General features: G+C 40.7%; 2 protein-coding genes across 3 annotated transcripts; both read right to left on the bottom strand.

Annotated features, from left to right (window-relative positions):
- Positions 1-6: 6 nt before the first annotated feature.
- NUB1 (negative regulator of ubiquitin like proteins 1) lies at positions 7-17006 on the bottom strand. 2 transcript variants are annotated; one of them, XM_061474492.1, is made up of 15 exons: positions 16876-17006; positions 13912-14029; positions 13665-13826; positions 11603-11661; positions 11008-11078; positions 9945-10127; positions 8230-8318; positions 6745-6851; positions 5179-5365; positions 4090-4197; positions 3785-3937; positions 2384-2530; positions 1984-2079; positions 1066-1258; positions 7-219 (listed from the first exon to the last, which is right to left on the bottom strand). In XM_061474492.1, exons 2-15 carry the CDS (start codon positions 14026-14028, stop codon positions 161-163), a joined length of 1731 nt encoding a protein of 576 aa, XP_061330476.1. In that variant the 5' UTR covers position 14029; positions 16876-17006; the 3' UTR covers positions 7-160. The 2 variants fall into 2 exon arrangements, with proteins under 2 accessions (XP_061330476.1, XP_061330475.1); XM_061474491.1 differs by having other exon boundaries at positions 7-185.
- Positions 17007-20182: 3176 nt separating this feature from the next.
- CUNH9orf152 (chromosome unknown C9orf152 homolog) lies at positions 20183-25836 on the bottom strand. Its single transcript, XM_061474494.1, has 2 exons — positions 24947-25836; positions 20183-21336 (listed from the first exon to the last, which is right to left on the bottom strand). Exons 1-2 carry the CDS (start codon positions 25173-25175, stop codon positions 20771-20773), a joined length of 795 nt encoding a protein of 264 aa, XP_061330478.1. The 5' UTR covers positions 25176-25836; the 3' UTR covers positions 20183-20770.
- Positions 25837-27670: the final 1834 nt, after the last annotated feature.

Below are 27670 nucleotides of genomic sequence, written 5' to 3'. Positions count from 1 at the left end.
CTGAAGTAGATATAAAGGGATTTATTGCTGTGGTACTTGTATATAGGATAAGTATTCATGGATGATCTGTTTCTCTTCCTCCAGTGTTAAATCCAGATAATCCTCTTCATGTTCAGGAATATCCTCTAGGATTTCATTGACTGCATCATTCTCCATATCTTCATCTGTTGGTGAACCAGAAGAACCTTCCAATAAGAAGCAGCAGCAGTGAATTCACCTCTGAAAGAAACTGGTACTTCCCTCTTCCCGCAGCATGACTGCTCTGAGTCCTATGGTAAAACTACCTCTTATTTAAAAGTGCTCTGCAAAGGATATTGCAGGACAGCCAGTTTTTTTCCCTATTGCTTAAAGCTGTAGGAGAGCCTTTAGCTGTACAACAGGGATCACCACAGCTATGACAAGTAACAAGAAAATACATGCGAGTTTCTTCTTTGGCAAGTATCAAATGGCAAGTATCAGTTATGATTCTATCACATCAGGGACATGACGAGGGAGTAAAATCAGCTGACTGCATAGTACAAGCCTGCAGTAAGCTTCCTAGCAGTCAGAACCCAGATATTAGCAAGCCAAAGTATCATCATTATCAGTGGCAGGTCCAGGGAACATGCTCCAGCAGCTTAGTACTTGCTCTCTGAAAACTACAGGCAGAAAGAGGCCAGTTTGTTTTTAAATGATCTGGTGTGAGCGAGTACAGTCAGATATAAGAAGCTGGAATTGTCTGTGGGCTGGAAAGGCAACATGTTCCTCACCAGGGAAGTAAAGATGCAGATACCAGAGGCCTCCAGCCTCGTGTGCCGAAGCCACAGCCCACTCAGGCGCCATTCTCCTGGGCTGCATCCCTTTTACATGCTGCCTACAGCCAACCCTTATGGTCCTGTATACAGCTGTCACTGACTGCAGGGGCTGTAGCTTATCAGGGTAATGGAGGCCTTGCCTGTAACTATGTTACAGACAAAAGTAAGTCTGGGCCCTCTACCAGTACTAAAGCAGAAGTCTCTTAATTGTTTCATACAAGAGCCAGAACAGCTTTTTCCCTTCTCTGCCTGCTGTATGCAACATTCCTACCTGCAAACTCTGTAGATGAGTCTTTTGAAGAGGTTGATTCTTCCGATGGACTGGACCCTGCTGGAGAAAGCTGCAGTGACGCAGGAAGAAGTCCCCCATAATGAGCAAGGGTTTGGGAAGCTAAGTGGATGTTGCCTTTGAAGACCTTTAAAGCTTGCTCTGCTGACTCACGGCTGAAACCCATGTACATCAGCTGCAGGAGAGGGGGAAAGAAATTAAAATACGAAATCTGGAGAAATCGAAGCTTATTCAGCACCAATCTGACAGGAATCAAGACTCTACATCTGACAGTCATTCCTCTTGCACAGAGGACAGCGCTGCATGCCAGGAATTCCAGGACACTGACTCTGGTTTACTGGAACAGTTAACAACAGGGCAGTGACCTATTAAAGAATTGGACTGTTGAACAGAATCAAGAGCCTGTTGCTTAATATCAGACCAATTCTTTTTCTGTTTTTCAAAATGAAACTTCAAAGCACCCCAGCATATCAGGAGGGCGTATGTGCTATTTACGTTTTCTAGACAATAGAGTTTTCTTGCCTATCTGACATAAATTGCATAGCCACACTAACTACAGTAGAGCGTTTCAGACAACCTGTGATGAGAAAGACATATTCCGACTCCTTCGTTTTGTGCACTGCAATGTTTAAAGACTTCTTTTTGGGGCTGGAGCATTAGACTATGCTTAATTCCCTCTGGATCTCTGTGTGACACGTTCGTTCAATGGGCTGGAAGCACACCCACATGACATTTTAGCCCAAATGTGACTTCCCCATGAAGAGCGGATACCAGACATGGCAGTGTGACAGCTTGAGTGACATGGGTTAAAGAATAATTGTACAGCTTTGCTGACAGAAGATCCGGTGTTTCCAAAGGTGTAATTCAGAAACAACCAAGAACGCAAGCAGTCTAACTTACTTGATCAATACTTTCCTGGGAAACCTGAAACTGGTCCATGGCCACAGGATCATCATCATCATCTTCCAACAATAACTCGGGATTGTCAAGAATAAACTACATTAAAACAGAGAGGGATTAGAATACAGCAGAGATACAGTAGTTCTCAGCAAAGATATATGTAATAGTTGATAGAAGCAAACTTCAGCCAACTTAAGTGACTCATCAGGCCAGGAAGTGGAAGTTCACTCATTACAGTTCAGAAAAGGTAGCTATGAACTACCAGGTAAAGACTACAGCAAACAGTAATGTGCTAAACAATAAATAAAGCAAGTGAACAAGGACTTTGGGCTTTGTGTTTCATTGTGGGTTTTTTTTTGTTTGTTTTTGTACAGAAGCACTACTCCTGAAAATCACTTACCTTAAAGGCTTGGTCCAGGTTTCCTTGTGTATTATGAAGAGCTATTTGAGCAGCTCTCTCTGAATAGCCCATACTTTTCAAGGTATTGATGTCTTCCAGTCGCTTCCTTCTTTTAGCTCTCTCCTCCCTCCTTATCTGTGCCTTTTCCTGCAGTAATACAGACATTACAGAGCTCAGCATGCATAGGAATGCTTCAGCCCTTCCCTGTGCATGTGGGGTTTCTTGGCTTTACTTCAAGTTTGCATTTCTTGAGGAAAAGGGATTTTTATTTTTTTTAAATACAGCCTATGCAGACAGACAGACTAAATAGAAGGCCATTTCCATGAGCTAGCACTGTTGCTGTACTTCTGCTCTGCAGTGTCTGTGGACCAGATCTTACGCTGTCAGTTATTATAGGCCCTGTGTGGTAAGTGATAAACCCTTTTGGCAGATGGGGCTGTAGACAAGACTTGCCAAGGACAGGACACAGAGCGAGAACCAGGCATGTAGCCAAGGAGTTCTGCTCAGCCCTTCTCTAGGGTATTTGACTTTTCCATCCATATTTCACTGAAGTCTAGAAGTACCATGTCAGTTTATCAAACCTAACTTGAGGCACTTCAGATATGGACAACACTGTCTTCACCTCACTTGAGCACAAAATATCCTTCTCCCCTCCTGGATCAACAAGGCCAAAGCCATAATACTGCATCACTTGATGGTTATGCTCAAAGCACTTTATTGTACAGCTTCTTGTCTTTCAGACCAGCCAAGCCCAGGAATGACAACTTGATCATGGTGTTTTTATTCCCACATGGAGTGCTGCTGAGTAGCAAACACTGGTGCAAAGACTTCCTATGTGCCTTGCTGGTACCACTGGTCTTTGGCTCCCTCATGCCATCTGTTTTGGGACAGAGCTTCCCTTGTTGTATTAAGTTTTGGTTTCAAACTTGTGGTAACGGATGTCAAGCTATCAGTTTCACTAATAGTGCCAAAGCAGGATAATCAAAGTCTGTAATTTATCACCATGTTGCACTAGTCATGTAAAACATGATCTTAGGGATACCCAAACTAACACAATCCTTGATTTAATACTTTAGAATCACAGAATCATAGAATAGTTAGGGCTGGAAAGGACCTTAAGATCATCTAGTTCCAATCCCCCTGCCATGGGCAGGGACACCTCACACTAAACCGTATCACCCAAGGCCTCGTCCAACCTGGTCTTGAACACTGCCAGGGACTGAGCACTCACAACCTCCCTGGGCAACCCATTCCAGTGCCTCACCACCCTCACAGTAAAGAATTTCCTCCTTATATCCAATCTAAACTTCCCCTGTTTAAGTTTTAACCTGTTACCCCTTGTCCTATCACTACAGTCCTTAATGAAGAGTCTCTCCCCAGCATCCCTATACTGCACCATACCTCTCTCCTGTTGGTGATAAGATTGGCAGCATGCTCCACATTCCCATGGCATGCTCGCAGAGCAAGGCGAGCTTCCTGTTCGGAGAATCCCAAGAGTGACAGACAATCAACTTTATCAGGATCTACAGACAGCTCTTCATATAATGAAGATGCCTACATACAGAAAGAACAAAATGATACTACTTACACTGTTGCTAATGCACAAACAAAAGAAGTCTCCCCATTTTTCTGAGTAAGCAAATGACAAAGCCCAAACATGGGAGCTAGGGGGAGGACTCAAAAGGTTTTACCTGATGGTTTCTCACCTTCTGAATATACTCGGCAGCCTCTTTTTCTCTGCCACTGTGATAGTGTCCTATCCCTTGAAGGAGATAAAGCCGCAGAAATAAAACCTTCTCACGACCATAGCTTCCCTAAAGAATTATTTTAAAAAGGGTAGGCATGTTGGTAGAAGCATACGTTAGAATATCAATTCATTATCACAGAACACTTTACACATTTAAAGACACAGTCACTAATATGGGACACTCTGTCTGCAGATAAAGTATCACATCTAAAGCACTGATGGTGTCTGTGTGTGTTTACATGTTTTACTAGGCAGTGTGTGCTTGCAGCCCAGAAAGCCACCCATGTCCCAGGCTGTACCAAAAGGAGTGCGACCAGCAAGTTGATGGAGGGGATTCTCCACCTCTGCTGGGCTCAGGTGAGACACCCCCACCACCGGAGTACCGTACTGAGTTCTGGGGTCTCTAGTGGAAGAAGGATTTGAAGCTCCTGGAGCGAGCCAGAGACAGCCACAAAGATGCTCTGAGGGCTGGAGCACCTCTGCTCTGCAGACAGTCTGAGAGCTGGGGGTGTTCAGCCTGGAGAAAACAAGGCTTTAGAGAAACCACAGAGCAGCTTCCAGTGCCTAAAGGGGCCTATAGGAAATCTTTTGACAAGGGCGTGTAGGGACAGGACAGGGGGAAAATGGCTTTAAACTAAAAAAGTTGAGATTTAGATTAGTAAGGAGAAAATCTTTACTGTGAGGGCAGTGACACAGTGGAACAGGTTGCCCAAGGAACCGTGGCTGCCCCATCCCTGGCAGTGTTCAAGGCCAGGTTGGATGGGCCTTTGAGCAAACTGGTCTAGTGGAAGGTGTTTACGGCAGGGGGGCTGGAACTAGATGGTATTTAAGGGCCATTCCAACTTAAACTGTTTTATGATTCTAGGTAAAACACACATTTGCCATAACTTCTCTGTCAGGTCCAGCACTTCCACTATGCTGACAAATACACAACTATATTCCAGGCTAATGAGACTTAGAAGAAAACTTCTAAGAGTCAGTACCTGAACAGTAACTGAATATGCGTAGAAAACAAAAAGCCACTGTAATTAAAAACCAAACAGCATACTTTGATATCAATAAGTCTCTCATGGTTCTCCCCGTAGCACCTCTGGAAGCATCTATGTGCTGTGGACAGCTTTTTCTCTGCATCATCCAGGCAGTCCAGCTGCTCCAGGCGGAAGTAGCACCACACTATATCCAGCTGCAATACTGCATAGTTATCAACCGTATTCAGCAGTTCTGTGCTACACTCACTGGAAAATAAACAATAACTTTGTTTATTTTTCTCCACACACACTTTTTTAACACTAATGAAACAACATGCACACTCATATGTTTGAGGAAGCACACAGTTCATATCTGAGGTAGCAAACTGATGTCACTGGAATTTTAACAAAGCACTCATCTCCTATCCCATTCACAAATATGCAGGACACTAATGATAACACTACATCTGAAAAGAATTACAGTAACAAAATCAGTTGTGACTACCATTTTAGACAGAATCTCTTTAAAAGCAGAACAGAATTAAACCCTGTGTAATCTCCGAGAGGACAGAGAAACTGTCCTTAGAGCACATGAACATGCTGGATTTTGTGCCAGTCTCCTTGTATATACACACAAACGGGAAACAGATGAGGCCAGTATTACTTTTGGGATCTCAAAAGCACAATATTGGGCTCTGACTCCTAGTTTACTCACAGAAATCTTGGTATGTTTAGTGACCTCAGCTATCTGTGGCACCTTTTACATGAAATTATTACTTCACAGGAGCAATTGCAAACAAGTATTTGTAACTGTCTGTCCTGGGTTCAGCAGTAGCAGTCATGTTTCTCCTCCTTGGTAGCTGGTGCAGTGCAGTGTTTTGACTTTCGGCTCGGGAACAGAGCTGATAGAGATGTTTTGGTTTGGCCAAGGACTTTGTGAGCCTCATGCTCTGCCAGGGAGGAGGGGAAGCTGGGAGGAAGCAGAGACAGGACACCTGACCCAAACTGACCAAAGAGCTATTCCATACCACAGCACGTCATGCCCAGGATGTAATTGGGAGTTAGCCGGAAGGGCTGGGAGACTGCAGGGTTGGAGGAGGTATCGGTCGGTGCTTGGTTGGGCTTGGGGGGCGAGTTATCGGTCGGCTGGTGCTGAGGTGTTGTATTCTCTCCCTTGTTATTTCCTTTATCATTATTATCATTGGTGGTAGCAGTAGTGATTTGTGTTATACCTTAGTTACTAAACTGTTCTTATCTCAACCCGTGGGAGTTGCATTCTTTTCGATTCTCCTCTCCGTCCCTCTGAGAGCAGGGGGAGGGCAAGAAAAGGCGGGGGAGTGAGCGAACGAATTACCTGACTGGGTTTAAACCACGACACTGTCTCTTGAGCTAATGCAATTTATAGCCTACTACATGAATATTGACAGTTCGTGTTTATGCTGACATGAAAGATTAAATTGCCCGGTGGCAGTATCTCTTTCAGCTGTGAGTCAGACTTTGTCTGCTGCTTCCCATCTGCAGATGGGGTGTGAAGCAGTCCTATGGAAAAATAGGCCCCGATTTACATGCACAGGTAGTGCTCATGCTGTCCCTGGATTTGGCTGTCAGTAAAGGAAAGAGACACAAGGACTCAAAAAGGTTCTTACCAGAAGTGTTTATCAGCATCCAGCAAATACGGCAGTGCTATTTCATATTCTTTCTTCTTCATTAATGCTCTGCCCTTCTCATGATAACCCATTGCCAGCACAAGTGCCTAGAAAAATAGATTGAGACTTATTTTTTGCACCTCCCCAACTCAGTTACATAACTGAAGTAGGATCTAGGTAATCCATTAGCGCCCTTGCTCTTCCTAGAAAAATACTATCACATCAGTTCTGTAAGAGCAGTACTAGTTCACAGTGCTGCATGCTTTTCTCCCACCTACTAATGTCGGATATTGTCTAAATAAAAGCAATTAATGTTACCAACACATGAAACATTGCAACAAGTTTGTTTTAAGAATTCAACCCTCAATAGATTTTCAATGGTGAGTGATAAAAAGCTAAGCTTTTTTCTAGGTGCTACACTTCGTAACAGCATCAAATTTGTTTTGCTTTGCTTATTACAACTATCTTGTAAAACCTAATGATTTACCTTCTGCAAAACCTCAGAACTTAAAACGAAATTCTGAATGTGGCAGGAAAACACTGTAGTTCCTGCAGCATGACAAGTGGAAATATAAACAATACCTCTGGATAGAGACAACCTGCAATATTTCCTCTCACCAACGTTCAATATTGATGAAATCTTGTGCACTTCAACATTTGATGCTTTAACTCTTCAGGTGAATTACTACTTTCAGCACTTCATCACAACAGCAGGCATTGTGAGACTGGACTGTTGTTAATCCAATCATCCAGAAATTCCAGGTGATGCAGAAAACATGCTGTGTTTCAGAAGAGGCTAGACCAGCAGTCAGCACATGTTGAGGCTTGCTCGTTTTTCCCCAAGGTTGGGGTTTTTGTTACTGCATGTAATTCCAAGTATTTATAAAGATTTGTATTTATCTTTAGAAAATGCCACAAACTTAAAGATAGCACCTATCACTATTCTGCTTCAGCAGAACATCAAGTAGATCACTCCTACCATAATTCAATGCACCTAAAGACATTTTCAGTTGAGAACGTGCAACTTTCTTGAACGGTGGACAAATTTAAGCTTAAGTGCAAAAGATCTCAAAGCTATTTTAAGAGAATCTGATTTTGAGAGACTTGTTAAGTACCCAATTGAAACTAAGACCTAACAAACAAGTTCTTTTCATGTCATTCGAGGGCACCCTAAATTTAAAACAGGCGCTAGGATATAACAAAGTTAAAGCCCATGTTAAGACTTCAAAAATAAAATCTGGACCACACAGTCGTCAGTGCAAGATCAGACCTGTGATTAGGTCAGCAATCAAGGTCCGTCTCCAGATGACTGAAGTATTCCTAATTGTAGAGTTTAATTTTATTGCAAAGTTATTTCTAGAAGCAAGCATCTAGTGGAGGCAGGGTTACATCCCCCAAGTCTGACAGTACTTCAATCCCATATTTGAAATGGTTCAAATGGTTTAAAAAGCCTTCTCAGTAGTTTTCTAAGATCCCTTTACCTACTTTCTTAGCTTGATGAGGAATCTCGATTGACCTTCCAGTTTGATTAGCTATATCTAGGAATGGAACAGAATCTGGATCTAAGTATTCCTCTGAAAGATAAGAAAAAAGGGTTTAAATTTTAAGTACCAGAGCAACCCTGCTGTCATAAGATTATGTCAATAAGCACACTGTTGTACAAAAAAAGCAAACAACCTACAGCAAAAACCCGAATTACATATAAAGGCTCATGTAGCTTTTCGGACATATCTACCAACAGTAGCCCTGCTCAGACAAGTACGAAGAACTTTTAGCAAGGTCACTAAGGAAAAGGCCCTGCGCATCCAGAAATTTAGACACAACATTAAAAGTTACAGGAGTTGTAAGGAATTGTTTGCAGAACACAAAACACCCGACATTTCACATGCTAGAACATTTGAAATGAGTTATCAAATGAAGTACAGAGTATCAAAAAAGACAAATCCACAACTGAGCACTGCTCATAAAACAGGAGAGGAGGGGGTAAAAGGCAAACAACAGCTCTGTATTTTCCTTTCCCCATAGCTTTAATGCTTATAACCAAACTATCAATTTTATTTTTACTTCCATCTGATTTACAACGAAAAGATGCTTTTTCTTGTAAACAAAAGACAGTTAAGCAAGAGTTTGCTGAGATTAAAAGCTTCTGTCCTTTAATTTTTTCTCAGATGAAACAAAAGGGTTGTTAAACTCCTTCTATCCTTCACACAGAAACTTCAGCCTGTGAGCTCATGATGGACTTCACTCTGAACTCTGACAACAACTGACCGTAAGCGGTAAATACCTTGAAAAGGCCCCATAGAAAAATTCTGGGGCCTAAATCACCCCTGAAGTCCATAAAAGAGATCACTTTTTTCATTTATTCGAAATCAGATATTGTAGTAAGAAACAGGCTGTCACGGACCATTAAAAGAAGCTTTGTTCATGTATTTTTGCAATTGGCAGGAATTCATTGCATACCCAGTTTCACAGTGCCTTGTCTGGGGATTTTTTTTAAACAATAGAGAAGTAATTTAAACTCACCACCTAGCAATGCAATTCACAAACACAATCTCATTCTGAAAAATTATTACTGCCAAATTGACTATATCCCTTTAACTTAATCCACGGTTGCCAGCAATCAACAAACACAACAATAACAGAACAGTCACATTACATGAGAATGACAAGCGAGCTGTTCTGCACAATGAAACCATGGTTACACACAGCCGTATCCAAGGAAGACCACAAGAAAGTGTTTAATGACTTACAATACATTACTCCATCCCTGGCAGTGTTCAAGGCCAGGTTGGATGAGGCCTTGGGTGATATGATTTAGCGTAAGGTGTCCCTGCCCACGGCAGGGCAGTTGGAACTTGATGATCTTAAGGTCCTTTCCAGCCCTAACGATTCTATGATTCTATGATTCCACTGTGCTTACGTCTACAATAAATTAAAAGCCTGTTCTCATGAGTCGACCAGCTCCTCAACTGACAAGTGCAAATTAAATAATAATTAAGTCATATCCTTCTTGAAGTGCAAAATCAGTTTTCAAGTAGGCAGAAACCTAGAAAAGTATAAACTGAAATCCAGCCACAGCACAGGCACTCTTCTACGTTGAAAGGCTACTGAAAAAAGTAACTTTTGATGTGCAAGAATTAATGAGCACCCTCTCCCCTCCACTCCACAAAAAAAAAACAAAAACCAGCAAGCCCCCTTACCTCTCTCTGCTAGAATTTCCAAACCCTTCTTAGTTCTTTGCATCTTTTCATTTATTTCTTTTTCTTTCTTGTGTTGAAGTTCTTCTTCCTGAACTTTTCTTTTTGTTTCCTCATCACTCTGCTCCAGCTGAAGTACCATCACTTTTGCATTGTGTGTTATGCCCTGGTCTTCAAGGGTTCTGCCTGCAAGATAGAGTATGATGCATGTAATCCAAATGCTCTGTGGAGAGAGACTATTTTACATTGTCCTGTCACTGGGGGAGGACAACACCACCACCAAAACAACCAAACTGAATGGCCGCTTGTACTGTACTGAAGAACTACAGTAATTACTGGACTCAAAAACTCAATCAAAATCCCTGCCAATTACTGACATATTCAGCAGAAATTCAAATCAGACTTTCATCTTAGAAGTGCTTTTAAAATGATTGGTATGTTTCTTTGCTTGCCTTCCTCCCCCCCACCCCCCTGATACATTCAAAAAATACAATTGTTTCTATTTCAGTTAATTGATCTTCAGGCAAAAACTGGAACAACATCATCTCCAGGATCAAACACCACAACAGGACAGTAACATGACAGAAGAACTTGGAATTAAATCTGAGTTCCTACTGTCAATTCCATGGCTCTAATTCTGACATATTCTATGAGAAATAAATATGTCAGATGCATAGGCCATCAATAAACAGAAAGCTGTTGTCATCACTTCCCACACCACGTCTGATGAGCTGAACACGTGTAATGCATTACAAAAAGGTTCTAAATGTGTTGTTAAACAACATGTTCAAGGAACTTTAGAGTTTCTCTTCAATGTGCATTTTCAGTGTTTCAGCACTTGAAAAATGGATTTCAACATTTATTACATGATTCCTATAATTGCTCTAATTCTATCTAAGAATTTTGATCATCAAAAGTTGTTGAATTTTCTGTACAGCAGAACCTGACAAATGTAACTGCTATTCCTTGGGAATTTCTGAAAGTAACAGAATTGCAGAGGTTTTTCTTCTGAGAATTTGTAAACTAGAAAGTCATCATAAAAATATACTCAACTAGATATACATACCCAGGTCAAGCTGCTTCTTATTTATGATTATTTTGATAGCATTTTCTTGTAATGCATGCTCCTGTGCTATCCTGTAAATAAATAATTTCACCCATGAATACAAGCTTGTAAGGCTACATTTCCCTTAGAACAGCAAATAAATTAAAAATGAGTATACTCGCAACTGGCTTAAAGCTGCTGCTAGAAGAAAAGTAACATCATCAGAAAGCTTTGTACACTGTACCTGGAAAGGGAAAAAACGTAGACAGAAAAGAACTGGATTTTATTAGGTTTAAAAACACAAAAGGAAGAGAAGCTAATGCTCACTGTTCTGCCAGTCAGGGATTTGGAACACTGATCACTATTGCCTTCTCAGGTCCCTGCTGGGGATTTAGAGAACTATCTTTTCCCACGAGTTGAAACCTTCCTGTTTTCTATCTGTTAAACCACAGCTTCTTACGTGAAGAACTGCCTTACAGGGACACTGGACACTGTGCTATTCAGACATACACGCTAAGAAGAAGCTTAAATCAACCAAATAGTTTGTCTTTTTTTTTTAGTACTATATGACAGCATGCCAGCATATTAGAGAAGAACCAAGAGTAATTACACTTACTGTGATCTGAGCTCCTTGCCTGTGATGAACAGGTTAGTTTCCAGAGGGACCTTTCTGCTCTGTAGTAATTATAATGGGTAAGGGGAAAGGAGTAGGGAAGAAAAAAAGCATGGTATCAAGATACTTTGGACAGTTTCTAATTAATTGTTTTACAACAACTACAATTTCTTTTTCAAGTAGTGGGGCATACTTATTACTAATTTCTGGGCAGGGAATCTTGTACTTGTTACATAGTGCTAAAAATAAGCATTGTAACAACAGCAGATTCAGAATAAGATAAATCTAAAATCAGAACCAAACAATCTAAACTGACTAATTTAATTACACACTTTCAATCTGAACTCTGCTTTGTAATTATGCTACTCACCTGTAGCTGGCTAACTTATGCCTAATTCCTAGTAATGTCTATGGTCCCAGATTAGATAAACTGGAGTTTTCAATTAGTTAATTCCCCTATGTTCAGTAGCATTATAAAGAGGAAATATGAAACTATTTGCTTGTTTTAACTGCATGCCAAACACTTAACACCCTCTAGACTGTAGCCCATCACGTGCCCTGGCAATTATTTTTCACTACAGGAGAGAGAACAGTTATGACTGTGTTGCGATTTTGCAAGTATTCAGTAAAAAAAAAACCAAAACAAAACAAACACCTTCTGAAGCATAGGTTACCATCTAGGATCATCTTCAGAAAAAAACTCACCCATTGCCCTTTTCCAGATAAACACTCACTTCTGTTGCTGATGACTACAACCTTTAAGTACCCCTGCATAAAGAAGTTCTCTTTCACTGTTATCAGAGTGGATGAAGATGTTTGGCATTGGGGGAGATGCTGCTCCTGCATAAGATCAAAACTAGGAATTGATTGGAGACAGCTGTGCTTGTCTGAGACTGTTTTTATGGGAAAATGTTCCCAGATAAGAGGCCCTATATTAATAAGGGCCTGATAAGATTCTGCTCTGTCCTGTGATCAACTTATATAGCACACTTCACATCCACATGGTTAAATCCCCTCAACCCTTGAAGCTGAGCATCTTTATTCAAAGTGACACTTGAGATCAGTCCCCAGCCTATGGTCAGCCCTCATACTATGCTGGACCCTGCTTGGCAGGATACCAGGTAGTATCAGAGCTGACACTAACAGCTTGACAGTATGAATGTCCATCAAAGAGTGAACAGCCTGTCCCCACCCTTCAGCTGACTACGGTAGATGAAGCCACACAATTTGATATAATGGCTAGTCATACACTGATTCAATTAGATTTACAGCTTTATTCTGGCATATTTTCTGTGTGAAACTAGAGGCTGAAGCCTGGCTTTAAAAGGGCAGTTCTGTTTTCGTGAAGCTTTTAGGAGCCTGACTTAAAGTGAACAGATGAGTACCATCACAATGGCAAATCCTGCTTCCTATTTCCAAGTTCAAACACTGGATGTACCTATTTTAAAGCAAGTTTAGTTAGCTGCCTGGGCTGGAATGGTTACATCAAGATAATGTTATCACTATAAGAATAGTGCCACATGCCACGGCTAAAGATAGAGAAGTTCTTTACAGTGGAATCAGCCATATATGACCTAAGATGACACCAAGTTCAAGTTGCTTATTGCACTTAAAGCGATTTATTTATTTATTTAAAGCTGTCATTTAAATAAAAGCTTTGGTAACATAATGATATTAATATCCTAATTCAACTTTAGGTATTCTACAGCAGAAAAAATACATCTGTTCTTTACTGCCAATACGAAGTTACATCAGAAGGAATGAAACTGAACTGGAGAGACACTTAATCTAGTTTACTATTCTTAATTGAAAGATAATTTCTCACTAAACACTCAAGGGGAAGAATTATTAATTTCCTAGTATTCTACTCCTTTGCCACAATATCCCCACATACCTGGGAAACTGAAACATACCTATATAGTTCCCCCTCTTCCCATATTTTACAGACCTAAGAGATCTCTCTTTAAAAAATACCTGAAAAAGTTGAAGTGAAAATATTTGCATTATCTACATCTCTAGATCTCCAAAGGCCAATGTAAAGTTACTTTTCTACAATGTCACTTACTTTTCTACGAGGAAGATAGATATCGAGTCTTGCAATCCCAGTCACTCTAAAATGTTCATTTCCTGTTCCACGCTCAATTGCTTTACACCGTATTTCTTCCAGCATATTCTCTGTATCATTCTCACTGATACTCAACTTGGATGAATATTTTTGTACAAGCTCCTAAGAAAACAGCAAGAAAAAGCAGGGAAATGTACAAGCAGTATGACATGACAGCGTATGACATCAACTCAGAAAGAATATTTACCTTCATCTCTTTACCAGCTTCTTTGTTTTCATTTGTATAAGGTGGTTTCCATAGCTGAATTTTGTCCTCTCTCAGGCAACTTGTCAGTTTTGATATTAAATACTTCTTCTGTGCCATTCTTTTAAAACGGGCACAACTGGAAAAAAAAGAAAAATAATCCATCTCTATATAGCTTTCCTCTACAAAGATACGGTACTTTTTCAAGAAGTCTAAGTGATATTTTGGAATTCTGCACAAACCCCCTTGAGTATAAAATGCATTCTGTGTATTTTGCTGGAGGGGAATCCAAGTCCAAACTGCTATAAAAAAATTGGGGGGAAAAAAAAAAAAAAGAAAATGAAAAGGGGATGAAACCTGGACTGGAACAGGGATAATCTAGAAGCTGCCTGTCGTTTCAAGACAAACCTCTTAACCCCTCATGTGAGCCAGAATTGCTGAAGGTGCTGATTTATCAAAATCAGCAATTCAATTTTTCTGCTCTGCTCTGGACAGGATGGTCAATCCACCCCCACCATTCCTCTCTAAAATGTGTCCTGGCTGTACCTCTGTTTCCCTGTTTCTCCCACTTCCCTACTTCAACAGCCTTTCTACAGTTGAACATGAATTATGGCTCTCTTTGGGAGAGGAGTCAGGAGGGAACATCTCAAAACCACAAGCTCCACCAGAACAGCATAACATAAAAGTCCCAGCCTCCAGCAAAGTGAGATCAACTGGAGTGCAAATAGTAGACAATGATGTATGCCTCCTCTCCCCACTCTCAACCATTTGTCAAGCAAGCAAATGTAATGGTATCATAAAACGATACTGTAAACTTCTGGTTTCACAAAGATGGAACAGCAGGGTACCGCTTTTCATAGTCCAAGAGGCACCTTTCCCATTGCAAAGCCAGAACAGGCAAGCAGGGCACAAGCAACATACAGGATAGAGGATGAGATCAAAGATGAAGTCCACTGTAAATCTGCATCAGTACCCATTAATGGGGAAGAGATGGCAGTGAGCTCAACAGAGCAACTCCCTGGATAACAGTAAGAGTTCAGGCTGAATTCATCATCACAAGTTATTTTCACCCTGCCCAGAGAAAGCAGTAATCTCTGTGAGTGAACCAGCCTAACCCTGAAATAAAACCCCAAGAATAGGGAAGGCACAAAGAGCGCAAGGAAAGGCAGCTGCAGTGATCTCAACATAAGAAAAACAAACAAATCTACGTACACGTTAAAGCATGTGAGAATTGTGTGCTTTGGAAACTGGGAATCTTACAGAAGACATCGTTAATTTATACTGAAAAGCATTTAAAGTGCTAGCATATATGTGCTAAGGTTTCCTTTTCTCATTCTTGTTTATTAGCTCATTAACTCTCAGGAAAAAAGGGAAGAGCAAAAAAGAATCAAATATTTCTATCAATTTTCCAGGGTTTTTTTTTTTCCTTGCTTGGAAAAAAAACAATCCAATACTATTTGAGAGCAAAAAACCACAGGCAAACATCCAACCTGTGGCAACTACTGGATAACCTTACCCTGACCCCAGCTTTAGCAAGCTATGAAGAATTTCTGAATGCTGCAGACAACAGTATTTTCTAAAGAGGAGTGAGAAGAATTAACTGAGCATGTGGATGGTTTGACACTCCTTCGTGTTTAATTACTGTAATTTGCATCGTGTCTGTCCTAACTGGGCAACAAACATGAATTATTTTTCTTGCTGGATAATGTTGTTGTTATTATTTTAGGGGCAAAGTAAAACATGGTATTTACAAACCTGAAAGCAACAAACATGCTCAGCTTTCAACAGACGGCACTGAATTTGTTAGTGCAACTTTTCCCCTTTTTGAAACCTAGCTAGGCAATTCTCATGAACACCCTGCAACCATCACTCTCCCACTTTTAGGTTATGCCAGAGAATCATTTTATAGCTGTAATTCTAATCAACATTACCTTAAGAAACGTAAAAGGTATCCATGGCTTTGTGCCATCCAGATAAAAGTCTAATATTGCAATCTATGCTTAAGGCAACAAATTGTAGATACAAATGGCATTTATAAACCGCTCATTCAGCTTTTAACAAACACTAAGTTTGCAATTTTTTTACTGGACTATAAACCAAAAAACACTGGAGTCTCCAAGTAAGCTTATTCTTTTCAACCTTCTAATTATAAAAAAAAAAAATAAATTTTGCTTTCACAAACATAAGTTCCTATTTCACCGTAACTAAACTGCAAGAGAATCCTCAGCAAAAATAGACGCATTTCCATCAGCTAGCATCACAAGGGCTCGTGACACAATTTCACTTTCGATGACAGTTTAAAGGGACTTTCCAAAACCAACCTGAATAAACAAACAGAGGTATTTCCCAAGGGCCATCCTGAATGCAAAAGGGAGTTTTTGTAACCTAAGTGTTTTCCTCTAAAGCCACTTAAACTTATATATGGCATAATCCAATTACAGAAATAAGGATCAAAAGCCAGATTTTTGATGGCAGGAGCAGCAGATTCTCTGAATGGCTTACAAATAAAGCAGTATGCATTAAACTTTACTAAAGACAAGGAAAGCTCCCTGGCACAACTATGGCACATCCCTCCACCGCAAAAGGAGGGTAAGACACTGAGCCAGCATCACATATATAACCACGAAGCAGCATGTCAACAGAAAGATGAAACCCCAAACACTACCAGCCCCAGCCCGGGAGCCGGTGGTGTCCGGAGGCCTCCCCATGCTCACATCTAGTCCATCCCTTACCACAAGAGCGCAAGTTAGGGTGTTACCGGGGGACTTTAACCACAGCCACGAAGGCACCACCCTTTCTAGGCGCCTCCAAACCACGGCGGCAGCGCAGCAGATGCAACCAGCCTCAGTTTCGGAGGGGGTACTCGGGAAGCTGCCAGGCCGAGTAGACATCTCGGGGAGAGAAAGAGAGGGAAGGAAGGGGCGTAGGGTGCTCCCAAGCCCAACGCTTAGACCCTCAGGCACCCACCTGCGCCCTGAGGCGGACGCCGGGCCTCAGAGCCCGAGCAGCCTCTGAGGGGAACTTGGGCTCTCACGCAACGGCTCCCGGCCGCCAGGGCTCGCCGAGGGCTGCCAAGGCCGGCCGGCCGCCCGCCCTGAAGCGAAGGAGCCGGCAGCAGCGGCCACCCCTCGAGCCCGAGCAACGGTCGGGTAGGCTGGGCTTGCGCTTCTCCTCGCCGCACCCTCCGCAGCGCTTACCTGCGCAGCTTCCGCTGGGGGGCTGGCCCTGCATACACGTCACACCCGCCGGTGGCTGCTGGGGAGAGGCAAGCTCCTACGGGAGCCCGAGAGGCCCAGGGGAGCGGAGCGGAGCGGGGCGGGGCGGGGCGGGGCGAAGGCGAGGCGGGAGCTCATCACGTGGTTGAAGCAGGGTCCCGCCCGCCATTTTAGGGTGTTGTCCTGAGCGGGGGGTGCGGTGGGGTTGTGTTTCTGTGGTCCTCGCTGCTGTTGTACTTGTGCTGTCTTACAGCTTGATTGTCCTCTGCGTGATGGGGCCCGAAGCGGCGCTCCCTTCCAGGAGGAGTTGGGACCTGGAGGAGGCTGAATGCCCTACAGTTGCTCCTCAGATGCTCCTCTCAATTTATGAGGCAAAGCTGTGACTGAAAGTGTTGAGGGAGTCTTTCCCAAAAGGCTGAGGTGCTGTGGAAGGTGCCAGGAAGGATTGATGTGTGATTTTCTTTGCTGTGCTCCTTGAGGGCAGCGGTGTCCAGGGTGAGCTTTTGTATGGGGCCTGGTGTTTCCCCTTCGGCAGTGGTTGACAGGTGCTTGCCTGTGGGACTGTCAAAAGTTAACTTGGTTTCATAGGCTGGGCTGGAAGAATACACGGTGTATGTGCAAGGCTGGTTCTAAACACCATCTCGAGGTGGTGCTGGAATATGACTTCTGGTTCTCATAATGCCCAAGAGCAGGAGTATGGTGCAAGGCTGTGCAGACATTTGGCTGTACACTGTAGGCTGCTCAATGTTGTATTTGTATATGAGGCCCTCAAAGGGTTGGGGCTTGTTTCTGGAATCTTTTTGGTGTCTGTAAAAAGATGTGTTCTTGCAGTGGGTTACAGCAGAAATAGTTAACTCATGTGGGGCTAATTCTTCTCTGTGACCAGCTGTCCCAGCAGTTGGAGGGATTGTATTCTAATTGCTCTGATATGTGACCAAAATCATTGCGTTGGAGTATTATTTGTTCCAGGATAGATAGGTCTGCAGGACTGTCCTTACATAAAACATTCTTCTTTAGGTAGTCATACAGACTAAGTGGGGGTACTGTCAACTGCAGCTTCGGTAATGGGAACCTCACAGGTATCATGAGCTTGTGAACAAGACACTGAACTAGAAATTCAGGATTCCAGGCTCCCCTGTGTGCATAAATGACTAGTCAAGTTTGCCCAGTAATAAAATAAGGGCACATTTGCTTTTATGACAATCCTGAGCTCAGTGTTTGAAACTTAGTAACTATGTAACTTAGAAACTATGGTAATAGAATGATAAAAGTTCCTGTCCCATAATCACCAAACATGAACAAGCTAACAGTAAAGGATTTCAAAAACTGGGACTTTATAATATTTGAAGTTTGTTGGTTTTTTTCCCTCATGTTTCCCTGTTTTATTTTACTGCAGCTGTTTTGGGGGAGAGGGGGGAAGTCTTGTTAGACAATGAGCCTGTGTAATTTTTCAGTCTCTTGAAGTGTAAGTATGGCAACTTTTGTCATAACCAAAACTACATCATTAACAAATAAAAATCTACTGAAGTTGTTTTTCATAATGTCCTTGGGAATAAAGTTGAAAGACTTCTCAGAAGGCAAAAGGCCTGCTCTTAACAAGTTCAGTCAGTATGAATCACAGTAATATGCTAGAGAAACCTCAGGAAAAGGACAAAGTATTTGTATGAAAGTGATCACAAAGCAGTTAAGTTACTTAGTCTATGCATAAACCTGCAATGAGTTTTAAATCAGCATATTCAAGGTCTGTGTTAAAGTAAGATAACAATGTAGCTATAATTGTTTATTAATGTCTCATGCCAACCCAGGAACAGAAATCAGCATCTGAGCTGGAAACTAGTCTGGGCAGGCCAGTTAACTGAAAACACTAGACACTCTGAAAAAAATCACAACGAACACCTGTTACCAAACCTATGTCTTCGTTTTGCTGCTTTTACTGAGGATGAGTGGAAAATTCTTCAGGCGTTACTGAGGCGTACTCATGGCTGTTGGTAATAGCTGGTGCTTTTCCGCACTGGTTTAAGGACTGTCACAGGAGATGAAGCGTTTGCCTGCTAGTGGTGGCTGGATCAGTATGGGATGCTACAGAGTTTGGGTCTGTAACGGGTGAGTGGCATAGTGAAAACAATGTTTCACCAAATGAAGCAAAATAGCATTATATTCCTTTTTTTTTTTTTTCTATTCTTGTGGACTTTACAAAGTACTGTGATACACTTACTGCCATGAGTCTTCTGCAATGGAAGCATGGGCTCTGACAGATCTGTGCATACATCTCCAGATGTAGTATTCTCCATCAATCACAACAAAAGCCAGTGGAATTGTAGGAAGAATTAATGGTTTGAAGAAATGTTGGGTGCAAAGCAAATGGTGTTCCTATTGGAAATGAATAATACTCTTATCTCTTTGACAATGTGCTTTTATTAGCACATTGGTGTCACTCTGTTTCCAAGATACCTTATGCTGACAAGAGCTGTGTCTAGAAGGACATAAACCACAGCTGAGCATCATCTTTTTTTTTTTTTTCTTCTCACATTTTGTGTGTGGATAGTGTGATTTTGAGATAAATGTGGTAACTGGGGTTGTGTGCTTGCAGACTTGCTTCCAGGGATCATGAAGAGCTTTGTGGGGCATCCGCCTGATCTTCATTTTGCTGTCCTTTCAAGGCTCAGATATGGAATGATTCAGAAGAGCCAGCACCCACAGAAGAGGGTTTCTTTCCTCTGAAGGTCTTGCAGGAGGGGAGACCGGCAATAACTACTCACTCTTAAAAACTTGCACATGTTTGCACTGCAGTTGAGCCACAGGAGAAGGTGTTAAATCCAATCTATGAAAAACAGGTGTAATCCTGCAGTTATATTTGTGTAGTTGAAATGGTTATACCCCCTTTTTGCACAAACAGTTGTAACAGCAGAAAGAGGCATAATGCTCTGGTAAGGAAGGTTTGTGAATATGTGGTACCAGGGAGCTAAGGAATTATTCCAGACTTTTTTTTCTAATTAAATACTGAGGATAGATGGGAACCAACAATATGTTTTATAAGATTTTATAAGAAAAAGGTGACATTTACTATTAAACCATTAATTTATTACCATTGAAACAATAGAAATGAGTGGGGATTCTCTTTGTTAATTTTAAAAATACACACATCAGAACCTATCTTCAATATCTTAAGGAAAGTGAGTGATGAAATCATACATCAGTTGCACCAATCACCTTCAATACTGTTTCATTTGTTACTTGTTTATTGTCTAAAGTAAATATTACTCTGCTGAAATTTATCCTGGTTGCTTCATCAGTAGTTCTACTAGTCTTTGCTATAGCTCTTTCAGGTATTTCAGATATTGATGTGATAAAATCTTAGTTTCTGGAATCAGTGACCTGAAAAGGAGGAGGAGAAAAAAAAGACAAAAAGAGATGAAATTGCTCTTGTATCTCAAGATTCAAGTAACAGAAGTGAGTATCTGTCGTTGCAGCCCAGCATCTTTGTAAGAACATTTCATTTTACATTGTACTATAAAACAACAGATTATGTAGTAAGGATCTTCTTTGGCTAGTAAAAGTAATAGGCCCTCAGCAAGTCAATCAGTGTAAGTAGGAAGGCTATTTTTCATTCAAGTTTTTTGCTAAGTCTTATGTATTACTGAATGTCTTCATTCTGAGACATATAATCCAAGCCTCTTTGCTGCTTCAGAAATTCTTGGCCCTTTTTTATTAGGGAAAGGGTAAAAGTTCAGTTTATTGCAGGCTGACGTGCATTTTGTAGGAGAAATGTGTTGATGTGTCCAAACTGCTGAAGTGGCTGATTTCGGAGGCTTTGGGCAGGTGCTTGAAATGCTGCTGCCATTCTGTTTACTGAAACTGTTCAACATGCTTGAACTTCTCAGTTGACTCGGTGCAGATAGTTCATTAGCTTCTTCTAATTCCTTGGGTTGTAGTGTGCTGTTTCCCTGTGAAATCAGTCTTTGTTTGTCAAAGTTACACAGTCCGTTCTTGCAGTGGGAGACATCCTGGGTAACTCCTTGATAAGGGGCTTGCACCAGATGGTGAATTCCCAGATGGGTATGCCATAGTGAGTTGTCTTGTGTGTTGCCACTGCTGGTCATCTCCAGTCTGACCTTTCTGACAGGAACATGCTCTGTAAATGACTTTGATCTCACTTTTTTATTAATTATAACAGTATTGACCATTGATTCTGAGATAACAGATTCATGTTCACCTACAAGAGAAATGCATTTATGCACGTTAGTATGGTGGCAGAAATCAAGGGTCTAATTTCTGTAGCATAAACTCAACTGAAGAGCTTTCACAGATGAATTTATCTATACTTTTCCCATCTGTGGCTGAGAATAGTGCAAGTTCTTTTGAATACCAGCTTATGGAGTAAGAATATTTCATGCTTGGTTTTGCAGTTCTAAGGACATAAATGGCACCTTAGGGTTAGGCAAGTAAAAATGGAGATTTATTGAGTCAATATTGATCTAACTGGTACTCTAAGACTCATTAACAACAGATTGAGAATTGACTTTCAGTAATTAATTGCTTGTAAGCAAAAGTTCTTAAGGTGAGTAGGGATTTGCTCAGTGTGTCGGTAAGTGCTGTAATTTGAAAGACAAAAATGTTTTGTTTGATACTGTTTGAAGCTTTAATAACAACCTAAAAATACTGTGACCAGTTTTAGGTAAAACAAGTTGTGAATGTTTTCCTTCTTTTTCTTAACGAGGGATCATTAATATCTAGGTGTGTATTTTAGTATTTTATTGCAATTTTATTATTGTTATAAGTATAAATGGTGTAATGTAAGTAGCTTATCACACTCTTGTTGCCTAAATGATCACTTAGAGGAAAAATCTGCCTGCTCCATGGATTGTATAGAGTAGCTGTAACAGTGGGAGAGAATCTGGTCTCTTATTTTTTTTCTTCAATGCCTGTAGCTTAATTTCTAACACAGTATGAAAGTAACTGTTAGAAATGTATAAGGTATTAGGGACAGAAATGGTAATGCTACTTTAATTACATGTAAATTAAATTTGCATCAAATTACTGAATATGACTGTTTTTCTGTGCCTTGAATAGAAGCCGAACAGCTACAGTTACACTAAAGCTAAACACTGCTGTTGGCATTGCAAGTACTCATGAAATATACCTGTTAGTGTAAATCTGTTTTCAAGTAGGAGTTGTGCAGAATGCTGACCCTTATTTACAGGCTTGAGTTGTAGGAACTGTGGCTGTTGCAGTAGGAGTTATGAAGCAAAGTGAAAAAAGTAGACATAGAACAGTGCTGATTATATTCCAAAACACAATATCTGGATAGCCATTTTAAAAGAACTGTAACCCTGAGTTTGGAATGAAGCTAGTTCAAATAGGATGCTGCCTTTAAACACCCTCCTCACACCCCCTCCCTCCCCCTGCCTTTATAGCTGTCTTTCATACCATCTTTACAAGGAAATATTTGAAGATCCAGCTAATTTACTGGCAATAAGTGAACCTGTACAACAGGAGGGGCTTTCATCACTGTCTTTGGGTCCCACTGATGAAGCAACACCACCAGCATAACAGAATTTTTACTGCTCCCTGGGTTGAGCACATAAGGTTGATGTAAGAGGTGCTCTGCAGCATGGCTCTGGGAGTGAGAATCGTGTCAACCTACATCTTCTGCTCTGTTGCAGTGTTACCAGGACAAAGGAGACTAAAGCACACTCAGAGCTTGGAGATACAGATGTGTGTATGTAACAGAAAAGTTAATCTTATTTCAAGTTAGCTTGGGAAATACTTGGAAGATTCCCAAGTCAGTCTCAGTGTTTATTCTCTCATGACTGCATGTGCTGAATGCTCCTATTTAATTCCTAAAGCAAATACTACTTTTTTTTTTTTTTTTTTTCAGCTTCTTAGTCAATAGATACTGAAGACACAGCTGTATAATCCCGTAGCTGGGAACTTTCAAATCTTGTCCTGCTCTTTGTTCTCAAATAAGCAGGAACAGGCAGAACCACGAATGTGTCTGTGTCTACTGGGGAAGGAACAGAAGAAAGTTGTTTTCAGGTGACTTCTCAATTACTAACCCACCAATCAAAATCCCAGAGAAGTTAGTGGATCTTAAATTCTGTTTAAGGGTCCACAACTTCATGACTCTGGCAAATAGGTAGTGACATACAAAGCTGAAAGTCCTCAAGAAAAGAGTTACCATTCCAGCTGCAGTGCAATAAATCTGAAATGCTCAAAATCCCTATGGTATCATGGCAGGACAGCTGGTCTGTCATGCAGGAACAAGACCTTTGGCAGGGATTTTTAAGACCGTAAGTACTGAAGCTGCCTTCTTTCCATGTGTCTGGCCTTTGAGGTTTGGATGTACGTGTGGGGTTGGGGTGGTACTATTGTCATCAATGCCCTTCGCAGCCTAGCCATGATTTAACCTCTAGGTAGGGAAACAATTTGCTATCAGTACAAAATACTGATACATACGTGGACTGCCTTTTGGTACTAGCTGGAGTTTCTGAATAGTTTAAGCTTGTAACTTTAAAGAGTGTAGGGCATGAGGCCATCCCAGTATGGCAGTGTTCATTTCTGCGTGACATATTCTTGAAAACAGATGCATGTAACAGGTTCAAAGTGCTGAGCTATGTAATAATTTTTCCCAACTTCCAAACCCTAGGAATGTGTAAGATCAACTTTCAGGACATTGAGCACTCAGCGTTATAAACCCCCTCAAACATAACTGCTTCTAACAGTAACATGAATCTTTTCCATGCGGGTTGTTTGAAGGTTAAAGTTGAGTGCAGTAGTTGTGAATGTTTTGGATTATGTGAATGAAAATATTTGTATGTGAACTTCCAGCTCTACTAAATTTTAAACTTCCCAGAAACTGTGCAGTCTCACTGTGTTATGTCTTTTCTTTAATCACCAAATGGTGTCCTTGCAAAAAAATCTCCTGATTACATTCATTATATTCAAAGCTTTAGTTGCATTTAATCTGAATCCAAACTTTTGCTTCCTTTTTTTAACCAACTTATTTTTTGCTATAGCTGATTAGATGGGCTGTTTTGTCTTCAAGTTAGTTGCCTTTTCATACCTGATACAATAAGCTTGTATATATATATATACGTATTTTTTATGCCTCACAGAGATTTAAATTCTTTAAACATAAGAATTGCTAGACATTTGAGTGAAAGAATGTTGAAAATATATCTGACATAGCAGGTAGATGAGTGATATATACCTTTAATTGTTTCCTATGTATGTAACTTCCAAGCAATTTTCAGTGAAGATACTTTAAAACCAGGACCTCTTGTTCAAAGCTTCTAAGAGTTACTCACTGTGACTCTTAGTTACTTTTTAACAAAAATCCAACTCGTGCTAGTTACTTGATACTTGTTTTTGTTTCCTGTAGTCTTGTAGGACACATTTCTTTACACAGACAAAAAAGGGGGAAGGAGACAAAAGACCCATAATTGCTTGTTCTGACAGAAGCATTGAAGAGAGCAGAAATGTTACAGAATAGATTGCACAAATACAGTGATGCTAGACATAAAGACATGGCTCCTGTAATAGTTAACATTTATGTTTAGAATTTTACTGACATAAAACCTGTAAAATCTTATCTCAAAAATTTTCATCTGTTTCAAATTCATGTTAGTGTTTCACCATCATGTATAAACATAAGACCACATTTCAGTGAAAAGAATGAAACCCCAAAATAACAGAAAAGGAATTCACTTAATACCTCTTTTGAAGCTAAGCATAAGAAGAACAAATCTAGGAGTTATTAAAGATTTAAAGAAACAGTCATTACATCTACATTGGCATTTTTTTCCCTATAAATATAAGCATACCTGTTTTAAAAACAATAACGTGTGATTGCAGTTTTTGCTTCTGTTTTATATGGTCATACTGCTCCTCAAGAAAGCTCACATCCATCTCTGTTGGCGGCTTATCACAATCTGAAGCCTGTTGCTCTGAGGTATGAGTCACTGAAAAAATACCAGTCATGTATTTGTAAGCCTTCACCATCTGCTCCAACAAGGAAGAAAAAGTCATGCAGAAGCAGGACATTTCCTTCATTGTGTTGGGAATAAGCAAATTGAGTATGAGACATCTGAATTCTTCATAAACGAAGAAGTAACTTTCTTGTAAGTGAGGTGACTTCTTTCAGAAGTTGCGTGGTCTGCTCTGAAGTTGTGGATTTCAGCCAGCTTGTTTTCATGTGGTGTGGCTGGAGCTACTGCACACAGAGTTCATGATTATAACTGAGCAATTTGGTTTAATGTTGACTTAAGGTTGTGAGCATATGAAACTTTGCCAAAAACCACAGTGAAATACAAAACCTCATTGAACACAGTCAGGTGCACAAAGGGCTGGGTAATACTGGTTTATTGTAGTAATGTGAATTCTTGAAGGGACGCTGTCATGGTGACCTCCCCAAGACAGTAATTCCACCGGGGAAATCTTTCATCAGGTTTCTTTCCATGTACTTTGTGTCTTTTCCTCTCCACTCTCCCTTCCTTAAATTTTATCCAGTTTCATTCTTTCCACGCATCTTGGGGCAATGGTGTGGGATGGAAGGATTTATTATACCTCAATTTTGTGCTTGTTGCTTCCTTTCAAAAATGTATTATATCAAATAAGGTACGAGACTGTGTCTGGACTATGAGCTGCAAGTTTCTGTCCCCAAAATAGGTCCATATGAGCCTGTTGCAAGGGCCCAAGAGAGTAGTATGTGAAAAAGTAATGCAATTAAACAGTAGTTTTAATATAATTGTACATCTGCTGGGTTCCTTGCAGTGGAAAGCATTGCATAAAAAAACACTGAAAGGGCAGAGTGTGGAAAGAATGCTGGTGTGCTGTATTTTTCCAGTTACTGTCAAAAATTATGATTTGCATCATAAATTATTTACTGACTCAGGCTCAAATCTTGTGGATCTTGGGAATCCCTTTGAAAGTTGTGCATGTGACAAGGCTCTAGGTACGCAGTGCATAGACTTCCGATAAGTCACAACAGGCTTACATGTAAGTCTGCTGTAGTTCACTTATTAATCATCATTTTTTGCCTTCCTGATATGTTTGTGTCTTGCAAATCATGCTGCCTACTTCAACTGCAGTCTTCTGCCTTAGCCAGGGAAAGAACAGTAAACACAGCAGTTTGTCAGACACTGTAGATATTCTTCAAGTTAGCTTCTCTCGACCTTGGAAAAAAGCATGTATCATATTAGAGTTCTTCTGATGTATCATGGCTTTGGTAGATCTACTTTGATATTCTGCCTTCAGCAGTGACAAACATGAAGTGCTCTGTAGCAAGGGGTACTTCAGTTGCCTTGTTTGTTCAGTATTCTAAGTTGTTGCCACATGGAGTCCTCCTTTGGACCTTCAGGCAGTTGGTGTATACATTGGAGCAGGAGATTTAATTTAGCTCGTCACAGTTTGAGCTGGCATTCAATACAAACATTATTAATGGTCATAAAAATTACCCAACCTTTTTAAAATTCCAGTCACGCTATTTGACTCAATGACCTCCTGTGAAAGTCACTTGTGCAATCCGACTACGTATTGCAGAAAGAACTACCACGATAGCATCCTTGAATGTGAAATGTGAACTCTGTCTTAAAAGATATGCACTTCACTTCTCTGTAGAAGAACATTTAAAGTACGAGTTAGTATCTAATCAGAAATCATTATTATTATTTGTACTGTACCATTCCCTCAGGATTATGGAAGAGCCATCACACATAGTTATACAAACAGATTATACAAGGCAGTTTCTTCCCAAACAGTTGCATGGGTAAGCAGCAAAACCAGAAACTGAGAAAAGAATCACAGAGTTGTTTGGGTTGGAATGGGCCTTAAAGGTCATCTAGTTCCAACCCCCCCCCCCCCCCCCCGCCATGGGCAGGACACCTTCCACTAGACTAGGTTGCTCAAAGTCCATCCAACCTGGCCTTGAACACTGCCAGGGATGGGGCAGCCACAACTTCTCTGGACAGCCTGTGCCAATGCCTCACCACACGAGATGCCCAGTGAAATGAGTAAGTCCAGGAGGTACAGCAGAGTGGTGGATACAGGAAAAGGATTAGCTTATGTTTTGCAGAAACAATCCCATATACATTGGAGTTTGTTGCCTTTTCAGGAAAAACCTGTGTACAGGGCATCTTGATTCAGTCTCAGAATGTGTGTGTACATATAGCTATGTGTATGTGTTTTGCTGTGTGTATACTTTGTTAGCAAGAAGTGTGTATCTGTGTGTGTGAGTATATATACACGCAGACACACACATATATATGTGTTCTGTGAGTAATTTGCAACCGATGTATGATTCATAAAGCGAGTTGCAGGTTGAACCCACATAGTATCACAAAGTGCATAGGGTTAATAGTGGTTTTGATGATAGCTAATCTGTGTTATACCGCTTAGATAAACTTGAAAATGGATTATCCACCAGTTCTGTTCTTAAACCGTAGTGGAACAGCTTCCTTTGTACCCCTGGCCTGTTTAGGTATTACTAATAACAGCAACAAAAAAATTTTGTATTGTCATAAATACACACAAAATTATGACTTCTGCTT

Source organism: Pezoporus flaviventris, unplaced genomic scaffold (assembly GCF_033815535.1).
Source record: "Pezoporus flaviventris isolate CSIRO_AGI_PZ_B2104156 unplaced genomic scaffold, CSIRO_AGI_Pfla_v1 ptg000079l, whole genome shotgun sequence".
In the NCBI taxonomy this organism is placed as follows: domain Eukaryota; kingdom Metazoa; phylum Chordata; class Aves; order Psittaciformes; family Psittacidae; genus Pezoporus; species Pezoporus flaviventris.
Note: the sequence above shows the minus strand (reverse complement) of the source record. Positions and strands in the feature narration are given on the sequence as shown.